A 25,583-nucleotide genomic window follows, 5' to 3' on the forward strand; every position below is an offset into this window, starting at 1 on the left:
CACGGTTATGAATCCCAATTGAACCGTGCAACCCTCATTATCGCCATCCAAGTCTCCAGATTCTAGTACAAAGTTGTTGCTTTTATATAAAAAACCAGCAAATATTGATTACTTGCAACAAAGCTTTGATTATCGTCGGGAACGTAAACTTTTTGCAGCGCTTTCGATTTTCTTGTTGGATTCGCCCCCAGCGCCGCGGTAGCCGTACCCAGAACCATTCGAATTCACTGCACACGTTTGCTGCCCGCACACTTTGTCAGACTGTCGACGTTTCGGGACAATGCTTTCGAACAAAGTGCTTTCTTTGAAGAGGTTTGTAATTTCTGCAGTATTTCTTCGTATTATTGGCAGTAGAATGAATATGTTGTAACATTCTGTTCGTTAATGATGTTTCTCCGATCTTTGGAAAATGCTACTTGAGGTAACACGTTGCTTTTATGCTTTGGATAATTTTCTAAGATGTAGATGAAAACAGGTGTTTTTGCACCGTCTAAAAGGCTCTTTTGGAAACTTTTTTAATAAAGTTATTTCTGAACTTATATTTATATATATATTTATCATCATGGAAGGAGCTTTAAGTGCCTCTTCCTCTCTTTTTTTTTATTGGTTGCCCATTTGACCTCCCTCAACCATCATATCGCTAATCGGACCAAATAAGATTGTTGATACTAATCTTTGGAGTTCTCGCAAAACTTAATCGCTCAAGAACGTTACTATTATGCGATGCAGTTAGCAATGTATTGTTTTGGCTGGCAGCATTGTAACAATTTGTATGAATATAATTTCAATCGCATTAATGTTTTCTACAAAACTCCAAAAGAAGAAGTTTGTTTGTTTAAATCATCAAGTTTTAAAATGGGTAAATCGGTATAATTAAACTTTTTGCACTCAAGTGTCCCCGTCGCTTTGATATGTAATTGTTTGGCTTTCACAAATCTGCATCCAACTTGAGGAACTGTGTTATTTGGAAAAGCTTTTGCCAACAGGAATACATTTTTTTCCGACCGTATGTTACGCCGTAGTTGCGTTTTACTTTATTTTAAAGCTTATATTTGTAGTGTTTCCTGCATTTCACCAAAGAAGCATTAGATATCTCCTGTCTTAAAATGAAAAATGAATTTATTATTGCCTGGTGAAATTTGTTGCTACAACCAACACCAACCAAACCATTATATATTGTGAGATAACAGCACTTGCATTATGTGTGCCTTAAGCTTTTCGCAAACATTTCTTTAGTCGCAAGTTGTCCCTAGGCACTCTGGATTTTCCAATTAATATTAATCGTCAGGTGACTAACTTGTGGAATCGTCTGAGATAAGGCAGTCGTGTCCTAATAGCTCTCGCTGCGTTGTAAACTTGACATCGATAAAGAGATTTGGTTTTACCTTCATGCAATATTTACACATTCATTAAGGCCAGCACACTCATCCAAAGATTTCATATAGGTTTATTTAATCTAGGAGGGTAGTCACAATGAGGCTAATGCAGTTATCATTCGTCATTGATGGGGGAAATGTATATGTTATTTAAAAGTGAAAAGAAAACATACTTTTTTGTTTTTTGCGAAAAATGCAAAAATCATATGTCCTTGTTTCTATTGAAAGTTTCTCCTGATTTCTCCGCAGCCGAATACAGAGCTGCGTTTTTTATGTTTTTTTACAGCAGAATGTGAAGTTAGGGCCGACAAGCGTATTTCGAGTTTAGTTGTAGACGATAAATTTCCCTTGCCTTTGTAGTAGGACGTGATGCTGTGCCAAGGCGACCAATGAAATCAGGAGATTAGGAGCCAATGAAATCAGGAGACTCACTGCGCGCGCAAACGAACAAGAAGGCTGAAGTGAAGGTCGGCCTTCGAAGTTTTCGTGTAAAAAAGGGTTTAAGCGTACTTACTGCTTCAGCTTTAACCAGGCACATTAAAGTCAAAACAAACGACCAGCCTTTTTTGGTGCTACGTAAATAAAGTATTACGAGTTTTGTAACCTCTTGATCTATCAGTTGTCATTTCTACAATGTTTGCTATGTTTTATGCATGAGAAGGTCATCCATAGTAGATACCATATCTTGTTTACAAATACCCGATCTCTTTCACCGGTATTAATTTCTCTGTTGAACTGTTATACGGAGCTTTAATATTACTCAATCGAAGAAAATCTGAAAAATAGAGAATATATCTTCAATTTTAGATGTGTCTGATGTTGTTTTCAAAACCTGGAAGAGATATTTGGTAAGTTTTTCCAAAATATTTCATCGTTTAGTATTTCAGATAAATTAATATTTAAAGAGAACACTAACTGAAATTTGAATGTTGATGGATCCCTTGAAATTCAATTGCTCAAAAGTTTCTCACCGTCATGTTCTTGTTGAAGCTTACGATTATATGTATATCATTTTCTACTTTGAAAATGATTAACCCATTTCTGATAGGAATTAAAGCAGAAATTTTATAGAAAAATCGGTTTTATCTATGATCTTTCTTTTCTTTCAAAAAGAAAACAACGAAGTTTTGAGAATGGATGTGTAGAAACTCTACTAGAAGCTAGCTCGATGACGATATAGCACTAGTTAAGGCTGTTTGCTATATGTAGGCCTAGATTTTTTGTACTGTTATCAGACATTCTGATTAAATTATTAATCGAGTTGACGAGAACCTGACCCAGGTTATGGTTGGTTTGAAATGTGAAGGAGATATTTCAAAGTAGTTTCTGAGTAAGATACAGATTTTCCAGGATTAATATTAGCAAGTACCAAACATCCAAATATGATGTTAACTTGCTATAATTGTCAAAGAAAAGAAAGATTGAAGTCGATTAAGTAGATTGCTCCTATGAATAATTAAGAATATATTTGTAACATTAACTGACTTTTAACTTGATAGCTGCTGGATATATTATTCAGTGCTCTTAATCTTTATTGCATCTCGTCTGGTGAAGTATTGTTCCAGCACAGTTTGTTTTTTATTCATATATTTATATTAACGCAGATATTATCAAGACGATGCTATCTCACTTTCGATGTCTAATTCTCTACTCCTTGTTAACCAATGTAAACTGCGGTGGTAAGTATGCTTAATTCATTTAGACTTGTTAAGAAATGGTTTGATTGGACAAAGGGCATTGATTCCATTGGCTCACTAAGGGCGTGTCAATCATACTGAGGTGGACGTCTACAACTGTTGATCACATTAGCTGGCTTGTATTGCGTGTTTTCCCCGTCTTCGAATAAATTCTCCAGAGCTCAGAAAGTCTGCTACCTCCAATTTCCTTGCCCACTTTGTGTGTGTCTGAAAAAGCATGCAAGAACCAAAACATGAAGATCTTTGAAGGCAATATTGAGCACGACGCGCATGGGTTCCAGGATAAAGATATTTGAATTGATTTAAAGATAGATCCATATAATCGTATTCGAGGTTGAGAGAGACTAGGCTAGATTATATTCAAAAGATAACTGTTGAAACTTTGTTAAGAACGATGGCTGTGTAGCTTTCAAGTTTGCAGAGCTGCTCAGTTGTAAAGACACTTCAGATTTATCTTTGATGAATCCCTTTTACTCACAGATCTTGACGGTTGGTCTTCTCTTGGCTGCTGGCGTGATCTTCCTGCTCGTGCAATCGCCGGTTTAGAAGGGCGGAGTAAATCTCTCACTGGGAACTGGAAGACGAGGCCGAATGCACTGCAGGCGTGCGCAAATGCTGCAAAAAGTGAAAACTTAAAAGTCTTTGCTGTTCAAGATGGCGGGCAATGTTTTGGTGGGCCTTACGCCCAACTCTTTTATGATCAATACGGGCCCTCGAATTTGTGCAAAGGTTGGTTTATTAGAGATAAACGAAAATTTCCATTTCTTTATATTATTGTTGCATCCCTTTTCTTTTATGATAATCCAACACCTAAAGTATATTATTCATTTCTGTAAACAAATGTTTTCAAAGAATTTTGAGATTTGAAGAAGAGTATTTTCAAAATTGACAACATGTTCGGTTGTATTTCAGGGGGCACTGGTGGTGTTTGGTCAAACAGCGTCTACGGGTAAGGATGATTTTATCATCACTTCTTGAAACATAAGTTAGTTGATATTTATTTGGCTGAAACATATAATAGCCTGTTCAAAATTAGGGTTAAAGGAGAACTGACATGCAAAAATAAGTTGGCTAAAACGGTAGTTTGTGACAAGCAATTTCCGGGATCGAAAAAATTCTTTAAATCGTAGTTACCGTTTTTGAAATACAGGCGTTTTAAGTTGAGAAACGACAATTGTTCCGACAACTTGAGACTCGAGGCGAAAATCGTCACGAGTGGGCGATCATCTTTGACGTCACAAGTGACATGTTCTCAGCACGTATTGTGTTTCTCTATAGAAACCTTTAAGAAAATGCTGCGGACAAATGTTTATTTTGTGCATCTGAAAGGAGCTAATTTTCCATTTTTGACACATAATTGACTTTTTCAATGGTTTGGGACTCTGAATCCGAGTTTTATTACACTGATTTCGAAACAAATGGAAAATTTCAGTTTCTGCTACCAACCAGCGCTGCCGCTTGGGCAGACAGTCGTTCCATGGCTCAACAGTGACGATATTATGAACAAAGAACAGACTGGAAGTACAAACTGATATGGAGTTTCTATTAAAAACATTGCTATTGCTACAATCTAAATGGGATCAGGTATCGTAAAACTAGAATTTCATTTCAGATTGAGGGGTCTTTGTCCAGACTGCTTTGTCTGTATGGCCTAATTCGCTGAAATGCCTATGATGCCCTAAACGGAACTGCAAGTTATTCATTATCAATATAGCATTCTATGATTGTTTTTCCATGTTTCAAACTCGTTAACTGTATCGTGATATTAAATAGTAAAGGCGGGTTGAAAGTCGCACTTGTGCGGATTATATGCCATTTTCACCGGGTGTGAAGGGTTTCGGGAATAACCTTGTTTCCGCTTCAGGAAATTCCCGAGTCCTGGCTGTGACGTAATTGACGGATAAAAGTGCAAATATCAGAAAAACGGTGAATCTAAGAAGAAAACTTTTTCCAGATTTGAAGTCAGCGACAAATTTTGCATAGAATAAGCTAAAGTTATTTTTGTGTGTCAGTTCTCCTTTAAATTTCGGATAAGGCCCTCATATCTTTATAAAACTTTAAAATACAATTGCATTATATGGCTATTTTAATCAATTTCAAATTCGAAGTAGGTAACGATTTTGGATCTTGCGCAGTTTGTTTCATTGCTTTGAACTGTTAAGATTCAAATCTATCAGATGACGATTCGAACCTTTTAAAATTAGATGGAAATTTTCTATTTTTGTTTAGTCCTGTTGTCATTGCTCGTTCTAGGTCGGCGTCTTCTTATCGACGTGTTTTGCAATCGAAGGAAAATTCAAAGCCAATCAGTGAGTATTTGCTCGATTTCTCCATTTGTTACCCCTCCGAAGAAGACAGTCACCCTCAACCCTCGTCAATATTGCAGGGTAGTACCCTCACAATGTCATCTCAAATGAAGGGCTGCTAGAATTAGGGAATAATTCAAATTTAAATCGCTTAACCTACTAAAAATTGACTCCATGTGTTTAATAGTTGTTGCAAAACTTTCACTTCTGGAACTGTAACAACTTCGTTTGATAGATTTGTAACGTTATAGATTTGTAACAACTTCCTTGGTTTCCTCTTGCAGAATGCAGCAAGCCTCTAGATCTGGTTTTCCTTGTCGATGGTTCTGGTAAATCCACCAGTGAGAACAAGCTCCGTTGGACCGAGATGCTGCGATTCGTTGCCAGGGCGACCGAGATGTTCGACCCGGCTACTGCCCGGTTCGGTGTGATCTCTTATGGATCCAAGCCGAAGGTAATAGTAGACTTGGCGAAAAATCCTGAAGAAATCGCAATGAGGGACCAAATAATAGGATCGGATTTTCCAGGCGGACAAAGGACAGTCAATGATGCCTTAAAAGCCGCTTGGCAGGAGCAATTGAAACATTCTAAAGGGGACAGGAATAAAGTAATTGTTGCCATGACAACCAGTAATATGGACTATGGACCTTGGGGTTCATCACTGTTTTTGACGAACAGGGGGGTTCGTTTGCTTGCGTTCGGCATTGACAAAAAGCCCACTTACCGCTTTTTGGAATCAATTGCATCTGGGAGACACCCGGAAAATATTTACTCCCTGGATTCAGATCAAATGGATAAAACATTGCCCTTTCTCACTAAAGATATTTGCACTGGTATGTTTCGTTCCATTTTGCGTGTTTAGGGATTTCATTGCAAAGCAACGGGTTGCTCTTTATTTACCTGTTTTTAGCATCAACCAATGACTACCTTGATGAAATAGGAATGCTGAAATGGTATGACGTTGATTGGTTGATTTCAAAGGTATTAGAACATAACTGCTTGTTACAGAAAGCTGTTACCTTCAAAGCTTAAACAGAAAGCTCTTACCTTCAAATTGTGGATGTGATTGCAATAAAAAGAATGATTTATATGAAATTGCAGCTGCCTTACTTAACATTGATGTTTCTTTTATTTTTCAAAAGCATATTATCATATTTTCATAGCTAAAGAAAATTTAGGATTGAAATATATAAGCATCATAATTTATATTTTTCGTTTATATTGCAGGAGCCAAACGAAGTAGGGTAGAGACTGTGAGAAAAGACAAAGAAATTGACTTTATATCTAGTCGCGAGTTTGAAACTGTTGGCTCAGTTGTAGAGCGGCCAGCAAAGAAAAAATCGCTGAAGAGTGTGCCCGGGAGCGGTGAGCTAAATCAGACAAAATTGAACAATGAAAGAAATGAAACATCTTCTGCTTCATCAACACCGCAGGAGGACGACGCAAAGGACCTAGTCAATCAATGGAATACGGGGAATTGGCGGGACAAAGAAGAGGAGGACACTCAGAAGAACACAACAACTGAAGGTGGGATGTTTAATAAGTCTCAAACTTGGTCGGGAAATTTTATGTATGAAGGGTCTTACCAAACTGCACGCGAAGATGTTAAAACGACAAAAACTGTAACTGATGATAACAAGGTGACGAACAATGAGACACAAAATGTCCAATCAAAGCCGTCACGAGTTATGGCAGTCAATAATTCGTCGTTGTCTGACGGCGACATTGTCGAGAAGCTTAAAGAGAGCGCAGTAGAGATGTTGAAGAAAAATGACAGCGGCAAGCCCTCTTTGGGCCAGGCGTCAAATGCGCCTCTTCAAAGTTTCGCCTGGACAGGGGATCCAGTGCTGAGGGAAAATGCGCAGGGAAGCAGTGAATGGAAAGGGAAAACGCTCGGATCAAATGAGAAATTGAATGTGAAATATGCTGGTTCGGGGAATGGATATCTTATGGAGGAGGGACAAAGGAACTATGGAAATGTTTCAGCTGGACAGTTTAAAGAAGACAAGCACGTTAACAAAACAATCTTGGCGGAAAATAATAACCTGCGGCCTAATCCTGTAAGCTCCAAAGAAAATACCGAAAACTTTAGCATTAAAGGAAAAAAGTTACCGCTGACTGGGTTCACGGGTCATGCTAAGAACGGAATTAAATCTGCGTTCGACGATCACAATGCATTAGGGAAAGCGGAACAGCCAGAGATACAAATGAATGAAGGGCAAATGGTGACAACACTGCAGCAACGTGATAGTGCTTTGAACCATACCATTCCGGAAATGACATCAAAATCAAATGCGACCGTTCAAAAGTCGAAACACGAAAGTAGGCCCGAGGCTGGTTTACAAGAGCAAGCTGATTTGAAAGAAAACACGTCAAGCAATGACACTACTGTTGCTAATAAAGATGAACATCTAGAGTTTCACGGCAGCAACAATGCAAAATCAGATGAAGATGACGATAAGAAAGTATTCGATGATATAGAAAAACAACGCCAATCTATAGGGGAGGACGATGAAGGATTTAATTCTAGCAGCTATATGGAGGAAGACCAGAAAGAGGCCACGTCAACAAAAAAAGGAGACGGCAATAGTCCAGAGGGAGAAGAAAAGCCGCTGAAAACAGAACCATGGGAGGATGATTACTCTCTTGAGGAGGATGAGCTGGCCACACAGCGTGCTTTGGACGAAAAAAGAAAGGAAATAGACATTCTCCTAAAGAAATTAGATGAAACCCGCAAACGCAGAAAGAAGCGCAAGGTACTGCATCGTATCAAGGGATTTGATGACGTAACTAGCGATGACGATAAAGATTTTGAGAGTTTTGAAAATATGGATGATGAGGGCCGTAAAGATGGAGAAAAGTCGGAGAGCACAAGAGGTGAGCAAGAATTTGAAAAAACTGACCAGACTAACATTGACAATTTTAATGATAAATCAAAGGAAGGTAGTTTGGTGGGAGAGAAAGGTAACTCGAAATCTTTGAAGGATTGGCTTCTCAGTAAGTCAAACTCACTTGTCAAACAGCATCCTAAAGACACTAATTCGCTAATACGTAGATGAATTGTCAAGCTCGTCTCATTAGTAATAAAATAATAGGTGACTAATAAATTTCAACATGAACTTGTAATTGTTTCTCTACTTGCAGTTTTGCAAGGGCATGAAATGACTGTTTAGATTTTTAATGGATATTTCTTTGAAAATTTTCTTGATAAACACACGCTTGTTAGCACTGAAAATTCCTCTCTTAAGGAACCTAAAACTGAGCAGGGATTTTCTTGGTTAATAGTTGGTCGTGCTGGCCATTTACCATTTACAAAAGAACCTCACAAGTAGATTCAAAGAATGACGATTTTATCAATTATGCAATATTACTAACCTTTGAGACCAGTATTTATTTTGGTCAAAATGCCCAGCAAGAAAGGCTTGCCGCCCTTACAAGATGGTCACTTTGTAAAGGACACCGTTTTATAAAGATGGTCGCTTTTTCATGGTGATTGCTTTATATAAGTGGTTACCTTCACAGAGACGTCGTCTTTAAGCAATGTGACTATGATGGATGCTATATTTATCTGTTGTATCAAATGCAATTGGCTGTAAATCTCCCGAAAAATGTTTGTATTCCGTATTGTATATCAATGTAACGTTGATACTGACTGGCACATAAGTATTAAGGACTTTCTAAACATCCTCACTTCCTTCTAACAGGTAAACACCACAAACATTACAGACAGAAAATCAAGTACAACAGACCGATTGCACGTCACGTCTTGACAAAACACGCTAAAAAGCCTTTCAGGGCCATACCAACAAAAAAGGCAATGCTTTTGCTAGATAAGCTGTACAATACTGAAAGCAAGACCAACCTCACTGTGAAATATGACATTTTTGACCCTATATATTCTTCAAATGGTAGGCAACAAATGACACGGGACAGCTACAAAACGTCTAAGAGTACGCCGAATAGAAAGGGGTTAACTGGTCCTGGGCGTGGCACCACATCCGGAAAGGTAGCTGCGATGCAGCCGTCAGACAAACAACAAATGTTTCTAAGGCACACGATTGCTAACAACACGATTCTTTTTAAGACTGGACGGACGCAGAAGCCAAATGAAGGTAAACGCAACAAAGTCTCTTCACGAAACAAAACAAAGTCACGAGGAAGTGATAAACAAAGTCATCATTTCGAAACAAAGAATAGTCAAAATGAATTGTATCAAAAAAAATTCTCTGAGGCCAGCAGAGAATCAGGATGGAAAGCAAACCCATTGGAGAACACTCTGTTAGTCAAAATGAAGACCCAGCGTTCTGTTGATGATCGTAACAAATTGAAATCTGTCAACAAATTAAGTGCCAAACCACAAAATATCATAGGTCCAAAAAGTGCAATATTACAAGAAGCTATTGCTCCACTTAGTGCTGTGCGCCAGAGAAGGCCCAAAACTGCAGTAGAAGAAAACGCTGTGAAACGAGATGAGACAAGATGGGCCTTGAGGAATCGTGTTGCAGCTAATGCGAATAAAGATTCAGGGGAGAACAGCTTTAATTTGTCAAATTTTCAGTTCACTTTTTTATCCAAAATTGATAGCGGAAATTATTCGATCTACAGGGTTTCAAATCACAAAATACTTGTCAATCTACAAAGTACAACAGGGAAGCTAGAGTCATTTTACGGCAAAAGTGTGTCACGAATTAGCCGTGTAGGGAATGGTAAGTCGTCGGGAAAAAGCAGTGACAACTTAGCACTAGATTTGGCAATGGCGCCGAAACCTGAAAATGCAAAACGGAGAAGCAAGGGCTCTTCTTCTCGAAACAATGCCGAGATTTCTTTCTCTACTGGCAACGTTAAGCTGACAAATGATACAAGGTTTGTTGACAATATGGATTACTTCCAAAGTTCACTGGACACAGAGCAAGGCTCTACCAGATCTGTTCATCGCTTTAAGCCAAGGCGAAAGAAAGCGAAAAAGAGCAAAGCTGCTAAGAAGCACATTAATAGGAATGCTCACTACAACGCCACGACAGAGAGACTTGACAACATAAACAGAACGAGGTTTGACCTTTACGACAATCGGCTTGCACACGTTGACAAACCGATAAGTTACTTTGTTAAAGACGCTAGATACCGCGATCCGGACCGACTTATTGTAACAGAAAATAATGATCCGATAACGGACTCAAGAATGGTTAAATTATTTGTCAATTCAGGTGATGAAAACTCATTGATGCCGGCTGGATCGAATGGGCTGAGCCGTTATGAAGGAGGAACAACCAAAAGCATGAAGGTTGTGGCTGGAAAGGACGAGGACTTTTCTGATTGGAATAAAGATGTAAATGCGTATTCAAAAGCACAAGGGAGCAAGGATGATCAAATGAGGCAAGGTTTGAATGGTACTGTGAAAAGTGTAGCCCATAAACACGATGCACCTCCAGAAGAGGGCCTAATGAAAAATGGCATCAGAAAAATAGTTGAAACCAGCAACGCAAATGAGAAAACAGATAGCAAGGAAACGATTGATAAGAAAACAGCAACGAAAAGTGAGGAAAATAGGCCAGCTGTAAATGCAAGTCTAAATTTGGGAAATACGGTAAACCCAGTCAAGGTACAAAAGCCCGAAAGGGGTAATAAAATTTTGGCTGTGACAACCGCGAGGCCTTCAAAGGCATCTGTTATTGAGGAAAAGCAGTTGAGGCAGCACAGCGCAACACAGAAAATCCATGCTAGTAATGACGACAAAGATGTATGGGTATTCAAGCCTGATTCAGTGCAAAAAGAACAGAGCTCTGAAAGACAACACAACGAAGACAAGGGGACTAAAAGCGAAACACTGCAAAGGAATTCAAGCATTGTAGGAAATCATGCAACAGCATTGAAAGCAAAGCTGGAAAGTAACCATGCAACTGAAGAAAGCAATGCTGTAGAGGAGAAAGATGAAGCTGTAATTTCACAGCTAGGACAGGCTGTTGGTGAGTCATCATTTTCATTTGAAGTTTGTCTTTGAGGTGTCTTTGTTTCTACAATATTATTTAAATTGAACAATAACTTCCTTTTTCAGACAATGAAATCTGGTTGTTTTGTGAATCATTTCAGTTTGTTTTATTTACCACGATGTTTTTCAACACGCAGATATCCCAGCAGTTGTCAATGATATTTTCCTAATCGTTTTGGCCTTTGTAAAAGAACTAGAATCCCACTATTGTTTTAATCATGTTCTGCTTCCTTCTGGAATTCGAATAAGCCTCAAGGGAAGGTAATGAGGGAGTCGGCTTACTCAAAAGCCTGGTCCTGATTCAAAGTTTCTGCTTATTCAAGAGCCTTGGCTCAAAAGCAATAGACAGATACTTCAGGGGTCTTATTCTGCTTGCAATAGATATTGACCAATCAGTAAGTTTGATTCCATTCACACGCTTATTATTGGTTTAATATTGATTGAAAGATGGCTTAAGCTACTTCTATGTATCTGTCGATTGCCTTATATCGAAGCCCTTGGATAAATCCAATCATAAGGATAGTCTCCTTTCTATGCTCGCAGGATGCACTCGCCCAGTCAAGGTGTTATTCTTGATCGATGTGTCGGATGCTATTGGAACTGGACCTACGAGACAAAGAAAATGGAACCACATGAAACGGTTTCTGCGTTCTGTCAATGATAGAGTAACACACAGTGGCACCATGGGATACATTGTGTTTGATACTGAGCCGCGATTTTTGCATCATTTAGAGCCATGTGACGAGAAAACAGAATATTTTGTCACCAATGGCGAATGTCTTTGTGACCATCGTGCGCCCTCGTACGTACAGGGAAGGTCCTCCTGTAGTACGCATGCGCCCACAGCAGATGAGAATGTAGAGGACTGGGGCAAACAAGGCCCTCGAACAGCCAAAGCTTTACAGCTGGCGCAGCGCTACTTCCAAGATCCAATGTTTGGGGATTCAAAGAAGCTTGTCGTTCTCATTACACATCAGGCATCGACAGATGATGTATCAGCCGCGGAAAGAAGCCTAAAGGATGATTCTATCAGCCTCGTTGACATTGAAATTGGCGAGCGACATAACATCAAAAAGAGATCAAACACCTTTGATGATGTAATTCCAAGAGATCACCAAATGGAAGTATCTTTTTATAAACTCGACAAAGCCATTGAGAATATATTCATGAAAATCTGTAAAGAGAAAGACCCTACAAAATCGCGAAGGTCGCGAATATACGCGACTGTGAAGCGGCATAGTAAGTGGTGGTGAGGCTGGTCTTTTTCTGAAGGAGTAATCGTTAATCGCGAGAAGGCGAAAGGAGAGTGGCACTTGCTATGAGATGCCGAAATCCTATTGAAGGTGGGATCCAGACGTTATGTTGAATGAATGAGTTGAGATGCAAAATCCTACTGATTGATGAAGTTGGGACGCAAAATCGCACTAATGACGACTGACGAGGGTCGATTATACCTGATCCTTGTCTAGGAATGTCAGTTCCTAAGGCGACCAGCCTTCGCAGCCAACATTTTAGACCGGCTGATTTACCGTGATTATGAGGTAAAAGGCTTATAATGAATGATATCATAAATCATCGTATGAAAGTTACGTATCAAACAAGTTAACGACAGTGTATAAATAGTTATAAACGTTTGAATATGTTTCTTAGAATCCCTATTAATATCTGTTGTCGTTCTTATTGCGGGCAAAAGTCCTTGCCGAATTTATTTGCTTTGGTTGCTGTAATGTTGTTGATGTTTGTTAATCAGAATATTTCTCAGTGTCCTAAACTGGAGTTATGCAAATAGCCTATTTGAAAATATGGGAGATTGCGAGGAATAATGTGAAGTTGTGAAGCATACGAAATGGGTAAAACAAATTGATTGGATTCATACAAAGCTGAAAGATAGAAAGTCTGTCAGTATTTCTAGTGATTTTTCGTCTTTTGAGAATCATGATTAAAACTGGAGTTTGGAATTGAGCGCTTAAACATATGGGGATCTTAACTAGCGCTTTCAATTTATTCAAATTCCTTTCCTGCGAATTACTTTGTCTGCATTATTATTAGCCTTTGCTTTTGCATGTTAAAGATTTTTTCAAATAGGCAGAATAAACAGCGCTGGCTTGGCTTTGACAAAGTGTAACATTAAGGCGTGCATATCATAGCTTTGACATTAAAATGTGACCGAATGTTTTTGACAAGAATCGACAACATGCTTCCTTTAAAAGTTTGACATAAAGCTTGAGTTTGGCGCTTGTTGTCGAAGAACAGCTCTGTTTGTATTGGATGTCGACCGCTTTATATTCATTTTTACCCCCTCCCCCTTTTTGTCTACATTTTTACCCCCTCCACTACCACAAAAACAACACTGAAAAAGAGTTAACTTTTTTCCGTTTTACTTCATCGGTGACTGATTAAGCAGTGTTAATCGAAGGAGTAATCGAGATTATCTGGGTAAGTTTCCATAAATTTGAACTATTTAGAAAAAAATTAATATCAGTTTTGATCTTCCATAGAGAAATTCACGCCTGCCTTTGCAGTCATTCTATGACCTTCCTAATAAGACCCTCATACTTTTGCTGTATCACATTAAAGGGGCCTAGTCTGATGACTGAAAAGGGTTTTTGGCATAAGTCTCCATTAAGTATTATGTAACTACCACAGACAAACACTTTTTTGCATTTACTACCATTTTCGCAAAAATTTGGCTCGCTACATTGATTCATGTTCTACTCTCTGTGAGGAGCCACATCTTCGGCTTTTGAATTTGTCGGCAGCTCCTAACTTAAATAATGACCTCACTACAGTACGTTCACCACGTACACACTAGGGCATGTAAATTGCTACAATTGCCTAGGAACCGCAGACAAACCGCGTCGCGCCGCAGGCAAATTTGTACTTTCACTAAGCGGTCTTTATATATCATTACTAAATTGCAAGTCTTCATTAACAGTAGCACGGTGATTGTGGATTCGAGAGTCATGCAATTAACGATGTACGCTTGTTTTGTGTTTCTTGGTTCCCTCCTCTACACTAAAGCACTGCTGGTCGACGACTTTGGTAATTTAGAAAGTCAATTTTCATTATCTTTAGCTTTCTTTCAATATTCATATCTTGTTAGCTTGTCTTAAATAAAATTGTTTGCTTTCTACAGGAAAGATAAAGGATACATGAAAGATGAAGGATATATTTGTTAGCTTTTGCTCCAAAGACTCACAAGATGGGGCTATGTAATCAACTTCCCTTTTTATATTGATTCTTACCTTAAACAACCACGTTATTACAAGCAACCAACTCATCGTAAACAAAAATACCTCGATATTTATATTTTTGCAGAAAACCTCAATGGTGAATGAAAACAAATGCTCGTGATTTCTCCACAGAGTTTTGAACAAAAAGGAGTAGATACACCTTGAACCTTAAAATCTTATTCAAAGTTGAAAATGGAAATGTTTTGTGTTACTGAATCCTTTTTTCTTTGCTTTCAATGAATAAACTAAAACAGAGTTTCGAACTTTGCCTGATTGAATATCAACATTATTTCTTTGAATTCAGAAGTGCAGCAATGCCTTGCGGCAAATAATCCCTCGGTACTTGCAGTTCTCAAAAGCACCAACACTTTCATGTTTTTAACCATAGAACATCTTTGCAAATAGAATCGTTTGCATCTTGGGAAGGATCTCTTCGCTCAGTTTCAATAGATATGTTGATGATTAGATTAAGTACGATGTTGTTGTTGTTGTCGAGTTTGTCAACATGTGTGTGGTAAAGACATTGTCGATAAACTACCACTCATCCTTCAAAAAAAGAATGTGCACAAAGTTTAAACCAAGCATGTTTTTGATTTAATTTGTTATAAATGACGCCATGTTTCCTTTTCCCGCGCCGTTTGTCTATGCCTTGGCAAAATGTGAGTAGTTTCTTAACAATTCAAAACTTCAGACCATTCGCACGCGGACTATACCTGTTTCATGTCAGATATCTTTAAAAGGGGAATGGGGTTAATAGATGGTAGCACAGACCTTTTTTTAGTTTGCCGGGATCTTGTGTCATAACCTGTATTTAGCGTCAGGCTGAAGCGACTTTGCAGTTCCGTAAAAGAAACTTCACCATTTCTTTCAACCATGGCTTTTTTATGATTTCTCTTCTAAATAACGTGATAATATGTCGCCAAGCGATTCTCGAGGCACACTAAGTTATTCTTGTTCAAGATAGTTACTCTACTCCAACTATCCGCAATCGGCTATCAGTACTTTAAGGTCCTTAATAGAAGGAGGGTTCGCTTATTATTTTCTTGATTTTTTTCTGATCCCCCACCCCGGAGCTTAATTAGACCCCCCTCCCCGTTTATTGATTTTTATATGCAGTCATTCATATCCCTTATTTCATTTGTCCTTTGATCTTGCAGGTGTGAAATTTCTGTAAAGTTTCTCTTAAATGAAGAGGTTGCATTGTACAAAAGTTTTAACATAGAGAAGTAGTGACATCCCAAAAAGATTTACATAGGCCTGACTGATGTACACAATGATAATTAGCCTGCTCATTTTAGTAGTTCAACAATACATTATTACATGGTGATAATTGTCATTTTGCTATGGATTGTATTCAGAAGAAAACCTCATTTGACCAAAAAAGAATCATCACGTGATTTTTCAGACTATTAATTCTTTATTTATTCTATTCGATTACGCTTATTTATTCTTTGAAAGATTTCTGACCCCCCCCCCAACTATCAAGACCCCCCCTTCTATTAAGGACCTTAGAGTATCATGCAACAGTCTTCCAGATTCATCTCCTAGGCGGCACCTCATGAAAACCTTCAGCTCTACTTTCGTTTTAGCGGAGAAATGCTTTGTCTACCAAACAACGGCGCTAAGAAAGAGAATCAGAAAAATCAACTTAGAAAAGAAGAAAAGTGCCCACAAATAATACCATCAACAAACAAACATACAACCTTTTTTAAAATGTTCTTTGAAACAAGAGAAACGAATCTTTTAACGGGTTTTTAAAATGAGATCAATGAACATCAAGAGCCAGGACCTGGGGTACAACTTGAGATTAAAACAATACATGGATTATCCCATTCATTAATTGAACTTTTCATCCGGTCCAGGCCTTGGGGTTCTTAAACCCAAATGCCCCCTCCTCTTGATGTCCCTGCAAGCAGCTCGATGATAAACATATTTATCGTCCCTCTTAGAAATCGAGCTAAAAAACTTTTGCTGCGGAACGACTTTTGTTGTTGACGAAATATTTTAGTTCAAACATGTTTGATATTTTTTACTTGTAGAAGATCAAAGGGAAATCGTCTTATGTGTTTAGGGATAACAATCGCCTTGGATTTTTGTTACTAATATTTTCAGAGAGAATGGAACAGAAGACAGATGGCGGGTAAAAATTATTAATAATCAAGCTAGAACGTATATTCCGACTTAGAGTAAAGTAGAAAGAAACCAGTAACTTTTCTAATTGAGTTTGATATGGCTCGTTCACAAAATCTGCTTTATGGAACATGTGGCAGAAACGACATTTGGCCTGTGTGATGTTGTTTTCACGTTATGTAACTATTCATATATGTATCATGCTCCATGGCTATTTCTCATTTCAAGGTACATGTGTGTTAACAGTTTCTATCATAATTTGTTTGCAGGTCTCTTTTAGAGGCAATCTAGATAAAAATCTTCAATAATTAAGTCGATAAACGACGCGTATTGGGCTAAGCGATTTCAATAACTTCTAGATATAAAGACCTAGTTACGTGGGTTTTGTGGCGTTTAGCCCGTTCTTGTTTTGATGAAATGTCCCAAAAAGCCACTTTTGTGTTACAAGTAAGCTGACTATCATCACCGATTCAAAACACGAAATTCAAACATAGGATGTAAGATTTTTAGCTACAATCTTGGCACTATAAAATGACAAACAATGTTCTGATAGGCGCAAAAAATCATTTTTCTCTGCAAGAAACATTATGCCAAGCTTTACCCACAAATACTACCAGGCAATTAGACATGGCTCCAATGACATCTAATCTCGATATTCAATTAACTTTGAGGGGTGCTACAGACCAAATCCTAGACAAATCTGTTCATTGCGCCAATGTGCATTTGGAGGTAGCGAGTTAGCCTAGACTGTGGTTTAGATAAAGCATCTCTTCTTCCCATTAACTGCCCATTATTGATTAAAGAAAATTGGATTTATAAACACAGCACATGAACAAATTCCAAACAATTCTTCTGCTAATTGCTGCCCAGCGATTAGTCCGCCACCAACAGATTATTTATCTAAAATGATCTTATGTAAATGTTTTAACAAAAAATCTGTATTTGAGAATAAATTGAAAAAAATTTCCAATGGCTAAAATACAGCTAAGCTGATTTGACAAGGTTAACACTTCATAAATAAGTACTTTTCTAAACCACTTAAAGCAATTTTAACACTATTCAGGAATTTTAAATCAAAACTAGTAGACAAAATTGTTTCTGATGAGACTATTTTATGTTGCTCATCCCACCCCAACTTTTCAAGTTGCATCGGAGAATGTTGCAGACTCAACCACGGTAGGTAATTTACTAAAAATTTTACATTTCTGAAAGATTTTTATCCTTAGAATGTAATTTTTTGTTTACTTTTTTAGCTCGAACTGGAAATCTTTCTCTACTTCTCTCTAAACACCTTCTGCAAACTCGGAGTCCTTATGATTATTTCTTAGTAAAACGGCTGTTCCAGGCTTAATGCCTTAACTTTTAGCGATTGAAAAAAAGATTTTAAAAAATACTTTTCTTAAGTTTTTTCTTCGTGTTTTAGAAACAAGCCCCTTGTTCGTCAGCAGAGAAGCAAAGATCGAGAAAAGAATAAGAAAAGGTTTGAATTATTCAACGGTGATGTTGAAACAGCATCGTTTAAATGAACTTGGAGAGCCCGTTTATTATTGCCAAGGAGCAAATTGCTCCATGAAAATCTCTTTCATCTTTGGCGAGTATCGTACAGACTTTCTTTTATAAGAATACAATCTATATATAATCTGTAAAAATAATATAAAATCACTGGAATTTAAGAATAATGCAAGGCACAAGCTTCACCGAGAATTAAATTTTTGGTTAATTTTGGTTTTTTGAAAGCAAAAGTATCTTGAAAGTCTTTGAGATAGAAGTATCTGGCCCTGGAGTCATTGGAAATTTAAAAGCAACCCGGTTATACCTTGGGTCGCTTAAGAGTAATTTAAGAATAATCTTAGACTCAAAATAAAAAAAATTAATGATCATGAGCCTAAGCAAAAAGTTAGGTATTTTTATACAAAAGTGTGTATTGCTTATTTGAAATTCCCTTGAATTTGTCGATGTTCTCATTTCGTATGCTACTTGCAATAGTAAAGATTTCAATGTTTCTAGATAAAGTGTTTCAATTTGTGCTTAAAAACTAACTTGTGAACTAGCCTTAGTTTGATGAAACATTTTTTGTACATTAAACAAAACTAGAAATAATAAAGAGTGTCTGCCCTGAGCTTTGTTAGTCTTATACGAACTGTCTGCTATTTTCAATTTGCTAATTTTTGCAATTGGCTTTCTTCCATCAAAAGAGGAGGTAGAGTGCAACGACAATGGAGAAGCCAACTGTGGCTACTTTGTCAAATGGAACCTGTGCAAAGTTTACAAGCAGTTTTTGAGAAGAAAATGTCGCAAAAGTTGCGGGATGTGCGGTAAGTATCCAGCCACATTTTTCAACATTTTTCAACTCATCGCCAAACAGATGCCTCAAAGTAGTGGTATTGGTAGTTTTAAGCAAAGTTAAAAAGTATCTCAAAATTTTCTGTTCGCACTTCTTAACATAGGATAAACGCTTGTGCCGATTTAATGTGTTGTTTCGTCTGTATCGGAAGGCTAAATTATCTAGAGAGCCTAGCCTAGATCTTCCCTTAGTTATTTGCTGTTAACAATAATGGAATCCAATGATATTGTCTCATGAAGACTCCTCAGCAAATCGCGACATTTGAGTCATCGAAGTTTTTAAGCCCGGGTCGAACTGTCTAGCTTAGGCACAAAAGAGCATACAAAATAATTGGATAACACATACTGTATTCAATTGGTTGCCATGACTTGCGATGTCTGATTTCTTTTAACCTAATTTTTCTGATATTTTTTTTGTCAAAAATTTTTATAAAACATATAATGTTTCTCCTGTTGCAATAACGCGCGCGTTGTGCCCCGTTTTTAATTCAAACAAAGCGAAAGAACGGTTTTTTCTATAGCAATCTTAATAGAAGCGACATTATCCACCAGCACGGTGGATTTTGCTGAGAAAATACTGGCCTCTGATACGACCTCTGATTCTGTACGTGCTCGTTTAAGCTCATTATTAAACAAGAAGCTTTGCAGTAAACATTGTTGGGCCGAATCTACTTCGCAAAAATTAGGTATATGGCTACAAATGTATGCAATCGATTTAACAACCTTCATGACTCAAATATATCTTGTAATAATCTTTTAAAGTGTATGTAATTGGCAAATATACTTTTTAGGACATGAAAATTGTGCTTACTCTCTTTACGGTTGTTGTTGGGATAGAAAGACCCCAGCAACTGGTCCCAACGGAATAGGGTGTCCAAGTGAGTATCGTATTCCTTTGAGATTTTATTGTCTTTCATTGTCTTTTTATGAAAAATGGCGTGTTTGGAAGCCGCGGGGCATTGTAGAGCACGGATTTAAGCATTTTACTCCTTTTTTTATCATTGTATATGTATGAAAAAACAACTGGCACATAAATCTTTTGATGCCTTCTACAACACAGCGAATGAGAATTGAAAATCATTGTGACAATTTCTCCAGGGTATTGCGACTTAACGGGAACAAATGCATTCATATATTCTTGCGTTTTGTTTGCAAGATACCAAATGAAAATATTTGCTGAAAGCAAGACACCTCGGTTAAATTTTATAGTGGATAGAATTTGTCGACCAACCAGCAACATCGAACATTACTTGAGAAACCTAACGCCCATATGGCTGAGGTTCCAAATTTCATGCACTTTATTCCCCGTTTTCTGCAGGAAACTGCCACAACAGGCTTGGCACTCACAGATGTACCCTGCTCAAAATACTTGGCGGTTGTTACAGGTTCCAGGAGCTTATGTTCGACAAATGTTACGGAGTGTGTTTTTGTGACTGGGGTAAGTAAGCATGAAGGTTATTGTTATCATTCAGATAAACCCATTTTTATGTGAAAACGTCTAGAAGAATCATAAGCAAAAGAGACATTGGAGCATTTCGGGCTCAACTCGGGTAATTCTACAGTATGTCGATATAGCAGCTATATTTGAGCAAGATCCATACTAACCCCTAAACGTTTTGCCTCCGCTACACGCTTATTCTATGAGGACATTCCCCTGTATAAAATCGCAAGAGTGTTTGTTCTATTACAGGCGGAGAACAAAATTAGTCTTGAACTGACCGAGGAAGTTGGCCTCAAATTTCAAATAGAACGGTTAAAGAGAAATTCTGGGCATTTTTGCAGAGAAACGAAACTTGCAAAAGAGGGGAACAATAGACTAACTAGGAACAATAAAATCTCAGCTTTCACATGCATGGGTCGTGAGGAAATGAAAAAATGCCTGGGTCATTCAATTTTTTGAAATTGGGCTCCGCCGTCAGAAAATTGTTCACCTGGGACAGTATTCACCGTGCTTGTCACACAGAGCTGTTCATGGGGACATTGTCTTTTTAGTAGACATCTCTCTCTTCAAATGATAAGAAAAAATATGCAAGTAATTCTTAGTTTCAAGCCTTAATTTTTTAGGAAACATAACACTTTGTACAGAAAATACCTTTGTTGTTTATGACATAACCAAGAAGAATTGTCTTCCATCACCAGTAGAAAACACGTTCACAACAGACTGTCCAGAAAGCAAATATGGATGTTGCTGGGATGGATTCTCTCCAGCCGATGAGAACCAAGAAACCTGTCCCAGTATGTTATTGTTTCTTTCATTCATTTCAAATATAAAACACCTTTCCTGGATAATTCTTAACTGGTCTGAGAATATTCCGAGAGCTCTTTATTCTGAAATGCACCCAACAGAATTATCTTATTATACCCCTATGAGCGCCTACAGCAAAATATTGAAAACCATCATCCAAATGTGCAACCCTTGTGAAAATTATCTTCATATTCAAACCTTGAGCTCAATGCTAGCTTGAATTCAAAAGAAAAATCCCATTTTTTTGTAGCAAAGTAGGGTTTGCTTTAACGGAACTTAACGGTATATACAGGCTATAGCCCCCTAGATATTCCTTTGAGTTGTCTGCCTTAATGTAATGAAGTTCTTGCGGAAGTTTTTACTCTGTTTTAGAACTAAAACGAATCACCAAAACTGATGCCCATTTATTTTTAAGTTTGCAGGGATTATCTGCCAAAGAGAATATGCGAGGAATTCCGCACTCTTTGTGGAGCATATGGCTATCTCAGTGGATGGCAGATGCGAAAAGCATGCGCGGAAACCTGCGGGATTTGCACGAATTTCAACCAACTTTCTTTGTCAAGGTACACTGAGGCATTAGTGAAAACTTCTTGACTCTTGTTTCCATTTTTGATTTAGAGTCTAGGGCATAAAGAATTAAAATTTTTTTCCAGTGGCGGTCACTTGGACAAATATTTTGGGGGCCAAGCCTATTGTTTTGATAAGATGACGTCACATTTTCACATTGTTTGGGAACAAAAGACCATTGTCCTTGGAAATATTGTGGGCGAGCGGTCCCCTCCCACTTCGCCCCTAGGTGTCCGCCACTGGTTATTTCATCATAACAAAAGCCAAGTACATTGTGACAAGAGCAAAAGAAATGACTGCTGAATTGTGAAATTATGAAGTCGCTTCAATTCAAAACTTAATACTTAATATGATTACGAATTTTGATATTATTACATAATTGTTTCCTTAATCTAAGGTTGCAGGGTTAATACCGAGTCTTAATGAATATCAACATTAATATCTACCAACAATTGATCCATATTTTATATGCAAGATTTATATAGTTATATGCAAGAACATTATAGTTATCATATAATATGTGACTGACATCCATAAAAGAAGTAATTGACATGATTCTTGAAAGAATTTTGCGTCTGCTTTTAGTGTCATTTTTAGGAAAAGAAATGTATTTTTGTCAGGGCAGCTGAGCAATTTCCACCAGATATTGGATAATCAGTTTTTTGAAAAATTGTTAATGTACAATGAAAAATTGGAAATTTGCGTATAGAGCCAAATTAGAACCTCGGTGAAATTGATTGAGATGAGAAAAATACCTCTTTTCAGTGAAACGAAGTTTTTGCAATAATGTTTAGGGCTATGAGATACCATTTACCCTTTGAAAAAATATATCTTTGTTCTACAAGAATGAAATCAGGACATTTGGAGAAATGTATCTACATAAATTGTTGCCAGTTGCGGCAGACCACGGGGGCGCGGGGATACAGGGTAACTGCCCCTTGCCCTCGGAAATTAAGCAATTTACTTTACTCTGCCGTCGTCTTACCCATTTTTCTTTGCGCTTTGCGTTTTTCTTTATTGGTTTATACAAAGGACATTTATTCAACAAATGTGCAAGCTATCTCTTCGCCCCAATGCATCGGTGCAACCAAAACAGACCTAACTTGACCTTGAATTACTTAAAGTTAATGTATGATGAATAAAAAGTGTAGCCTTTTAAGCCAGCCTTAAAAATGTTGCCACTAAAGATACCGTAAACTTAATTTGAATTTTGGGGCCCCTTTCTCGACGAATTTGCCTGGGCCCTAAATCTGGGGCCAGTCCACCCCCTGATAGAAATCCAAAATATTGATTGCTAAGTCATACTATGTGATCACCGTACCTGCACCGCGTTTCCAAGGTCACCCTATCTTCATTTAAAGAAATTTCTGATAGAAATACAGAATCTATAGTCTAAATTTTCAAGCGATGTGATAGATCATTCGATGAATTCTGAAGTGTTTGCTTTGCTATTGTGCACATTGCAATTATCGGCGTTTTCAGACAGTTGTGTATATTGTCTATACTTTAATGATACTTGTAGGTTTCATAAACATTCGATGCTATATTGACGTCTTGCGATTAATCTGTCGATTCAAGAGAAGCTTGCTTCACTTACATGAAACATAAGTTGAAAGATACTTGAAACAAGAAAGATGATAAAATTGTTCTCTGAGGATCCTGATGCCCACATTCTCTTGGAGGGGGTCTCCTAGAAATTTGGATGAAAACCACTGACTAGACAATGCCTGTTTCACACTTTTATAATTATACCGATTTTTTTGCTGAGCCCCAATATTCTTAATTTTTTTTATTTTCAGCCTAAGATTATTCTTAAATCACTCTTAAGCGACATAAGGTGCAGCCAGGAAGTTTCTATAATTCCAAGGCCTATACATTTTTAAGATAATAGCGTGACACTCGCATTTATTTTGCTTTCCAAAAACAATAAACCAAAATATAATTCTTGACGAAGCTTTAGTCTTGCATTATTCTTAAAATATTTTTTTAATTTCAGCAATTTTGAGCCATTATATTCTTATAGACATTATTCGTCTGTACAAGGAAGTGTGTACGTCATCTTATAATCCACTTTTTAAATGAAGCCTGGTTCCCAAGATCATTTTTGTTTCAAAATAGCGATTCTTTTACTCCTTATTGTTTTATTTGAGAAAAAAGGGTTTCTTTGCATCTTCTTATCTTACCATAGCTATATTTCCTAGAATGATGTCCAGGACTTCAAAGCGTCATCTAAAAGGTTTTTAAGGAGAATACTAAGCAGCTGCTTAAGATTTTCTGCAAGTTTAATCTAATCAGCTAACTGAATCGACCCATGGAAGTTTTCATCGGCCGTTAATTATGTACGACGATACGTTTGAAAAAGCCTTGTTGATGATGAAGAATTTGGTTTGCAGGAATTAAGCAGAAAAAACATCTTAGATTTTAATACCACTGGTATCGTCGAGAAGTTTTGTAGCAGAAGATCGTTAGAGTTTCTTTGACAGGGGACATCTTCATCACAACCAAACAAGGCCTAAACCAGCAGCACTCCTGCATGTTATTGTAAATTATGTTAATACCTCTGAAAACGACATTTTCTTAACTCAGAAAAACACTTGTCAATTTGGCTTAAGATCTGTTCGTTTTTCTGGTGCTGAATCCTTGAATAGTATTCCTAATGCCATCAAAGAATCTGTATCATTGGTTTGCTTTTGTTATAAATTGAAATCATATCTGCTTGCAAAAAACATTGACCACTAAACCTCGAAATTTCACTTACTGTTTTTCACTTCCCACTGACAGAAATCGGAATTTCATTTTCGGTTTTATTTATTTTGAAACTTTTGAAGTGCTGAAATATCTTTGTGTATAGGGTTCCTCCTTTAAATCATTCCCTATACATACATATCCCATAGATAATTTGTGTTCCACATCTTATTGTTATAATGATTGTTTGATACTTTAATTGCTGTATTTTTATTTAGTATTTTGTAGAAATGTATGTTGTTGAATTCAAAATATATTGAACCTGAACTAGAATACCCAATAAGAGATGCTAAAATCGCCGATGAAAAACTTGTTATGCCACGTGTTAAACTCTGGAACTAATTGACGAGTAATGCCACGTCATTTCATGTCAAGCCTGGTAGTACGGAGAAACAAAAACATAATTGTTGTATTTACTAATGAGAGTTCATGTCCGAATATAACACATAAATACTGCTAATCATCTGTTAAAGCTACATTTTCATTTACTGCAAGATTAAACAAAATATGACTGAAGTTCCATAATAGTTTGCACATTGTGTGTCTTGGTATTCAGCCAACTGTAGCAAGTTTATCCAAACCTGACAAGAGTATAGCCCTGGTTTATATCTACTCGTGAACCTTCATTAGCAGGATCTTTGTAGAAACGATGAAAACCGTTATTGCAAATAAAGCATCCCAAAACATTGTATTTGATGACAGTTCTGTGTAGAAATATATAGCCACTTTCAAAGCAAGGTCGACCCCAATTGGCAAAAGCAGGACATTTTCCTCGCCTTATGGCAGTTTGCTGATGCATTTTTCGCAATTTTTTTTCCAAGCAGCAACTGAAACTGCAAACGTTGCCGGAGATAATGTGGCCTTCTCTGGCGGCGTCGCATCCTATCGCAGTTGCCTTCCCAAAGCCATCGCATGACACCATAAATGAAATAGCAAACAACAGAAAAATGATTTT

The 25,583-nt window shown here is 37.4% G+C and overlaps 2 protein-coding genes across 6 annotated transcripts; both read left to right on the plus strand.

Annotated features, from left to right (window-relative positions):
- Window positions 1–107: 107 nt before the first annotated feature.
- Window positions 108–14,345, plus strand: LOC148960063 (uncharacterized). Of its 3 annotated transcripts, none has more exons than XM_089109232.1 (10): window positions 108–312; window positions 2,184–2,224; window positions 2,981–3,055; window positions 3,554–3,802; window positions 3,986–4,022; window positions 5,327–5,382; window positions 5,664–6,212; window positions 6,607–8,256; window positions 9,084–11,342; window positions 11,909–14,345. In XM_089109232.1, the coding sequence occupies exons 3-10, from the start codon at window positions 2,995–2,997 to the stop codon at window positions 12,616–12,618; spliced, it is 5,571 nt and encodes a 1,856-aa protein (XP_088965358.1). In that variant the 5' UTR covers window positions 108–312; window positions 2,184–2,224; window positions 2,981–2,994; the 3' UTR covers window positions 12,619–14,345. The 3 variants fall into 3 exon arrangements, with proteins under 3 accessions (XP_088965358.1, XP_088965359.1, XP_088965360.1); XM_089109233.1 differs by having other exon boundaries at window positions 310–421; XM_089109234.1 differs by lacking the exon at window positions 108–312 and having other exon boundaries at window positions 534–2,224; window positions 10,584–11,342.
- Window positions 14,140–25,583, plus strand: LOC148960064 (uncharacterized). Of its 3 annotated transcripts, none has more exons than XM_089109235.1 (7): window positions 14,140–14,407; window positions 18,152–18,208; window positions 18,924–19,043; window positions 19,863–19,949; window positions 20,390–20,509; window positions 21,211–21,306; window positions 21,732–25,583. In XM_089109235.1, the coding sequence occupies exons 1-7, from the start codon at window positions 14,140–14,142 to the stop codon at window positions 21,908–21,910; spliced, it is 927 nt and encodes a 308-aa protein (XP_088965361.1). In that variant the 3' UTR covers window positions 21,911–25,583. The 3 variants fall into 3 exon arrangements, with proteins under 3 accessions (XP_088965361.1, XP_088965364.1, XP_088965362.1); XM_089109238.1 differs by having other exon boundaries at window positions 21,739–25,583; XM_089109236.1 differs by having other exon boundaries at window positions 21,214–21,306.

Source organism: Rhopilema esculentum, chromosome 7 (assembly GCF_057945365.1).
Source record: "Rhopilema esculentum isolate cy_ngs chromosome 7, ASM5794536v1, whole genome shotgun sequence".
Lineage (NCBI taxonomy): Eukaryota > Metazoa > Cnidaria > Scyphozoa > Rhizostomeae > Rhizostomatidae > Rhopilema > Rhopilema esculentum.

What these genes read in the sequence shown, in the direction of transcription:
- LOC148960063 (XM_089109232.1), top strand. Translation starts at nt 2,995, where the DNA reads ATGCTATCTCACTTTCGATGTCTAATTCTCTACTCCTTGTTAACCAAT. An exon ending in AAAGTCGGAGAGCACAAGAG is followed by an intron (nt 8,257 to 9,083) that starts GTGAGCAAGAAT and finishes TCCTTCTAACAG; the next exon opens with GTAAACACCACAAACATTAC. An exon ending in ACAGCTAGGACAGGCTGTTG is followed by an intron (nt 11,343 to 11,908) that starts GTGAGTCATCAT and finishes CTATGCTCGCAG; the next exon opens with GATGCACTCGCCCAGTCAAG.
- LOC148960064 (XM_089109235.1), top strand. Translation starts at nt 14,140, where the DNA reads ATGACCTCACTACAGTACGTTCACCACGTACACACTAGGGCATGTAAA. An exon ending in CAACGGAATAGGGTGTCCAA is followed by an intron (nt 19,950 to 20,389) that starts GTGAGTATCGTA and finishes CGTTTTCTGCAG; the next exon opens with GAAACTGCCACAACAGGCTT. An exon ending in AGTGTGTTTTTGTGACTGGG is followed by an intron (nt 20,510 to 21,210) that starts GTAAGTAAGCAT and finishes TTCCATCACCAG; the next exon opens with TAGAAAACACGTTCACAACA.